This window comes from Gadus chalcogrammus, chromosome 6, assembly GCF_026213295.1.
Source record: "Gadus chalcogrammus isolate NIFS_2021 chromosome 6, NIFS_Gcha_1.0, whole genome shotgun sequence".
Classification (NCBI taxonomy): domain Eukaryota; kingdom Metazoa; phylum Chordata; class Actinopteri; order Gadiformes; family Gadidae; genus Gadus; species Gadus chalcogrammus.
The window spans coordinates 6,192,298-6,198,243 of NC_079417.1; the positions used below are offsets into that span (position 1 = coordinate 6,192,298).

Below are 5,946 nucleotides of genomic sequence, written 5' to 3' on the forward strand. Positions count from 1 at the left end.
CATGACATACGCAACCTACACACTTTACAGAACACACACAACCTCCACACTTGACAGAACATACACAGGCTACAAACCTTACATATCATACCCGACCTACACACCTTACATAACATACAAAACCTACACACACCCTACACTCCCTCCACAACCTACACACACCCTACACACGATACACATCCTTAAAACAACCTCCATACACACCAAACACACCCTATAGACCTTTCACAACCTACACACCATGTAGGATACAACTGAACGTACAACAACAACATCTCTTGCAAATAGGCCATCCAAAGCAACGCATGTTGTATTATCGGCATCTATACGTGTCTTATATGCCTGTATGCTGGGGTTCATCCTCAGCCATATGCTGTCCAAACCCCTACACGTTTGTCTGCTCGCACTACCATCTATTCATGTCTCTATTTGAACCCTACAAATTCATGGTGCTAGGAAGGGAGAATAAGCTAATGATCAGTGAGAAGATGAGAGTCACGGGCAGGCTGTGAATAGCCGTCCAAATATTTTAATGGAGACATTCACAATCGCAGATTATCTTCTCCGATATATACCAAAGGTTAGAAGTGTTTGCTTAACTGGTCCTTTCATCTTACATGGGATGATTTAATACATTTTGGGGAGGGGGGGGGGTTTGATAAAAGGCACGATTAACAAAGACATCCTCTGCCGTTGTCCGCTAATTGCGTTCAAAGGAAGGCGTAATGGAAAGGGTCTATCACTCCATGTCTGAAAACACATTCATGTAGTGGCGTGTGCATATGGAGCCAGCATAGACGTCGCTGGCCCAGATTCCCAGAGGAGATGAGGTTTAGCGAGGCAGTGAGGCAGGGAACAAAGAGCCTTTGAATAAGCGGAGCACTTGTCGCAGGCGGAAAATATTTGCTGTCTCTGCCGTCGGCTTCTTGGCTCCGGCGCTCCACTTCATCTGCAGAGTCAGGTTTGTCGGGGGTAATTTAATTGCCCTTAGGCAGTCTGAAAAGATGTTTCAGAACACAGACTCAAAACAATTAATTACAGAATGAATGGTCCCCGGAATGGGCTCAGCTGAGAAAACGCCTGCCTATTTTCAGCCTCAGTGTATGTTTACCTAGAAGGAAGACTCAAGTTTGTACAAAAGGAAATGTGTGACAAAACCACCCACCTACACCACACGCACCCAAACACCCACCCAGCAATAAACCCACACACAATAAAAAACACGATTGACACACCTACATCTTCAAAAAACGCACACAATCAGATCCACACATCTAAGCACAAACCTTCAACTTCGACACACACACACACACACACACGCACACGCACACGCACACGCACACACACACACACACACACACACACACACACACACACACACACAGACACACACACAAACACACACACACACACACACACACACACACACACACACACACACACACACACACACACACACACAAACAGCTATACCACAATCACATAATCCTATTCACACTCTCCTATACCCACACACAACCACCACACACAAACACACACACACACACACACACACACACACACACACACACACACACACACACACACACACACACACACACACACACACACACACACACACACACACACACATAAACACAAACAAAAACACACCCCTTCGTCCACACGCACACCAACAAAACCACATCACCCAACACACCTCCTCCCTCCAAAACACACGTGCACACACACACGTTGCCACATCCATCTTGTGGAATCGTAGTGTGTTACCATCGGTACTCCGAACTTTTCAACGTTTCATTCCTTACTTTTGTCGAGTCCTTCCCGTCATCAAACCCCTTGTCGTGCAGCTCTGCACTCCGTATAAAACGTTAACCCTCTCCTTCCCCTTCCCCTGCCCAGACGTGAAGCTGCTGGAGAACCAGGCCTTCGTGGAGGGGGTCCAGGAGCAGGTGAACGGGGCCTTGCTGGAGTACACCCTGTCCGCCTACCCCCAGTTCCAGGAGAAGTTTGGCCAGCTGGTCCTGCGGCTCCCGGAGCTGCGTGCGCTGAGCGCGGGGGCAGAGGACTACCTGTGCTACATGCACCTCAGCGGGGAGGTGCCCTGTAACAACCTGCTCATCGAGATGCTCCACGCCAAGCAGGCCTGCGCGTGAGGGGGGGGGGGGGGGGGGGGGGGGGGGGGGGGCGGCGTGCAGGGCTGCTCCGGGCGCCTGACCTGACTGTATGTGTGTGTGAGTGTGTGTGTGTGTGTGTGTGTGTGTTGGGTTGGAGTTGAGGGAGAAGGAAAGAGAGAGCGGGTGAGCGAGAGAGAGTGTGTGTATCGTTTCAATGGAAGCAGGATCTTAATTATTTGTACAGGTTGTCACGTTTGTCGTGGCTCGGCTGCTGGACTCCAGATCCACAACGCTCTGTCCAGCAGCTCGCAAGTTGTGCTTCTATAAACTCTCACTCTGTGAAGCTTAACTTCTGTCTTAAGAGGCCCCAATCAAACCTGTATATAAACGGCCTCTTTCGCTGTTGTGTCCAAGCAAAGGCGCTTGCCTCGAAACCCCCACTGATGTCTGAAGCTCAGCAGATGTTAAGAACGCTAACCTCCGTTAGCGCATAGTGAACACATGATACCAGAACAGGTCTTAGTTCTATGGAGTGAATGTATCTGGATTGGAAAGTGCCTAATTACAGATTTCGTCTGTTAAAATCATATTTCTACGAGGGTTACAATTTTAAATAAAGAAGGACGGAAGGAAGAAGGCAGGTCTTACATTTGAAGCTTGTTGTAGTGAAGAGTCTCCGATTCACGATGTCTTCATGTCTTTTCACGCCAACAAGCTGTGTCTGTGTTCTACCTTCCAGCATGAGACCACTGAGACAGCATTTGATCTTTGTGTTTCCTCACATTTGATTGCTTTCTAAAGCCTGGTTCCTCCAAGCAGATTGTTACAGGCCTACAGGCTCAAACTGAACCGAACCTTTCGTACGTCAACCTTTGGATACGGTGTAGAAACGTAAGCTTAAGATCTGATTGAAGAACCACATTCAAATCCTAATTGTAAATTCAGAATATATCAATGACAAGAGATATGTGAGATGGAATTATTATATTAAGGGCAGAAGATAGCAGGCCTTATACCGGACGTTCATGGGGAGGGACAAACTAAACTGTGCACCACTCATATTTCTGCACTTCTGCCTATCCGTCACCAAGAAACAAAACATAATATCAAAGATATAGTCTATAAGTTCCAGTTAAAAATAATAGTTTTGTTGAATTTAGTTAATTTTTTATATATTAATATATCAAAGCCACACATAGTAATGAAGGAACATTTTTGTTCGGTTATTCATCCAACTCTTTCATGGGTGAAGCCAAGAAAACGAGCGCGAGAGAGAGAGAGCAAGAGAGAGAGCAAGAGAGATTATAATAGACAGAGAGGGAGGGAGAGAGAGAGAGAGCGCAAGACAACTAAAGCGTAGAGTGTTACTGCTGTGTGGGAGACTGAATGGAAGGAAACCATCTCTGGCTGGAGCTCTGTGGGAGTGGAGGAACTGAGGAAGGAGGAGGAGGAGGAGGAGGAGGAGGAGGAGGTGGGGGAGGGGCCTTAGGAAGAGTGCTTGAAGAGGAAAGGAGACACGTCCACATGTGTACACTGCAAAGAACACATGAACAACGGCAGTGTTGTTCATGTAGGCCTATGTTCCGGTGTTATGTATGTGTTGCAATTGTTTTTTTTTTTTATAAAAGAAGACACACAGAACCCATCATTCGGTCAATCAATAAACGAGGGAAGGTTACTTCTTCGTCGTTCTTCTGTTGTTTCCCACCGCAGGTAAACCGGTAAACCGTAGCGAGATGGGTTCCTCGCTGACTCTTTCATTATGTGCTGGTCATTGTGTGTGAGGACCTCCCTTCTTTCTATAAGGGGAACTGAATAGACTATCGTATAAGACTCAGTGAGGCCGAAATGGAAAAAGCAATTTTGATACATCAATGGGAGAAAAAAAAGTTAGTGCCGTGGTTCTACAATGTGTTCAGAAATGTAATTCTTTTTTTTGTTATTCATGATTTGCCTTAAATATGTAAATATATAATAAAAAAAAAACGGAGGCCAATTTGGAAAGTTGATTGTGTTAAAACACTCTGCCCTACTGTTTTGAATCCGTCTTATATCAAGTTTGTATCATTTTTGTTGTCGACAATCACTCCACCTGCCTTAACGACCAGCGTCTGTGCAGACACACACTAACCTTGAACATAGAGAACGGTGTGTACAGTATATTTATATTGTGACGTGATTATCGACCGCAAGATCAAAAAATAAATTTCAAACAAGTTCAACAAATATTTTCTGCTTTATGTTGAGGTCCAAAATGCTACTATCGTGAAATTGGTTCCTGATGATATCAAATTTGTTTTCATTTGTTTAGTTGTTTTCTTCTTGTGAGTCGACAGTCCATGCTGTTTTACAATGAAGAAGAGCTTTTCCCAAATGGACAAAGTGATTGAAATATTTTGTTTGATTTGAATATATTTTATTGTAATAGTAACAAACTAATAAAATTTAACATTCAAATGACTGATTGTGTTATTTATATAATTGTTTAATGCATCAGCGTTGAAGCCGCACAGGCCTACATGGCAATAACATCTAAATAGAAAAAAAATAGTCAACATTGATAATCCTCAACACATTTGATCCCTACACGTGTTCATAAAAGCACATGACCTTTAACCAAATTATCACCAAAAGAGGATGGTCTCTGTAAAAATACACAACGAATAATGTGTAAGCAGTTTCCAGAAAGTTTAATGCTTCATTTTTTATACACCAGGCACATGGCTACTTTAAAAACATTAGCCTTTGGGAAAAATTTAAATGTTGCTCCAAATGCCAATACAATTCAAGTAACTTACAAAGCTCATTAACGGCGGTTAAACATCTTTGAGGATATTTATACTCTAGGTAACGCTGCAAAATTACAGATCTTTTTTCTTGTTTTCCCATTTTATATTGACATCGGCTACATGGCTATCAACACTATTCTGATTTCTAAAATAAAATTCAAAAAATAGAAACAACTCCAACTAACTACCTCCGATTTCTAAAGCCCCTCTGAAGCCATTTTGGATAATGGCTTAATGTACTTCTCATCCTCATGTAGAAAAAATGAGATCCAATATGGCCGCAATGGAAAACAGACATTTCTACTACATGACCCTAATTACATAGAGAGATAGAGAGACTTACAGACAGAGAGATCCCTATATATTGGATAAATAGATGAATTTATGATTTACACTGACAGCAAGCTTGCTGTCTGGTCATATTTGACACCCTATACAGTAATACTGAAATACTCTGTAATACTCTATAACAGTGGTTCTCTAACGTTTTATACCGCGTACCACCACAGAAAATATTTGTCTCCCCAAGCACCAGCATTATGACAGATGTTATAAAATATAACAACATACAGTAGCGTAGGCCTGTGGCCGTATTCAGCTACGCACATCTCATGCAGGAGGCACATTTATTCTTAAAAATAATATTATAAATTGGTAGCTGTTGTCAGCTGTACAAAGTGGTAGCACTAGAACAGAGACAAGGAAACACACACAGCAAGTGAGAACATGATCTCATGGTAAATGTATTTCCATTTGATTCGTACTAGTATTTTGATAGTAGCCTATTGTTTTGAATCGAACGATTTCTTTTCTAATTCCTCTGCGTACCACTTGATAGTGCATCGCGTACCACCAGTGGTATGGGTACCATAGTTTAAGAACCACTGCTCTATAAAACAAACGAAAAACACTGTTAAAAATAATGCATTTCTGCTGATGCATGGCGTGGCAAGAGTCGGTGGTCTCAGTCTGTCTTTATACACAGAAGTATAGAGTGGTTTTGCAGTAGTATATAGTATATGTCGTTGTAAAGGCTACAC

The 5,946-nt window shown here is 42.9% G+C and overlaps 1 protein-coding gene across 3 annotated transcripts in view; it reads left to right on the forward strand.

Annotated features, from left to right (window-relative positions):
• The window catches only part of LOC130383735 (nuclear receptor subfamily 5 group A member 2-like), a 10,798-nt gene extending 8,642 nt beyond the window's left edge, over positions 1 to 2,156 (forward strand). For all 3 annotated transcript variants that reach the window (XM_056591493.1, XM_056591494.1, XM_056591495.1), the window contains one exon: positions 1,903 to 2,156. In XM_056591493.1, coding sequence (XP_056447468.1) covers positions 1,903 to 2,156 — 254 coding nt within the window. The remainder of the gene's footprint in view (positions 1 to 1,902) is intronic.
• The last annotated feature ends 3,790 nt before the right edge of the window (positions 2,157 to 5,946 follow it).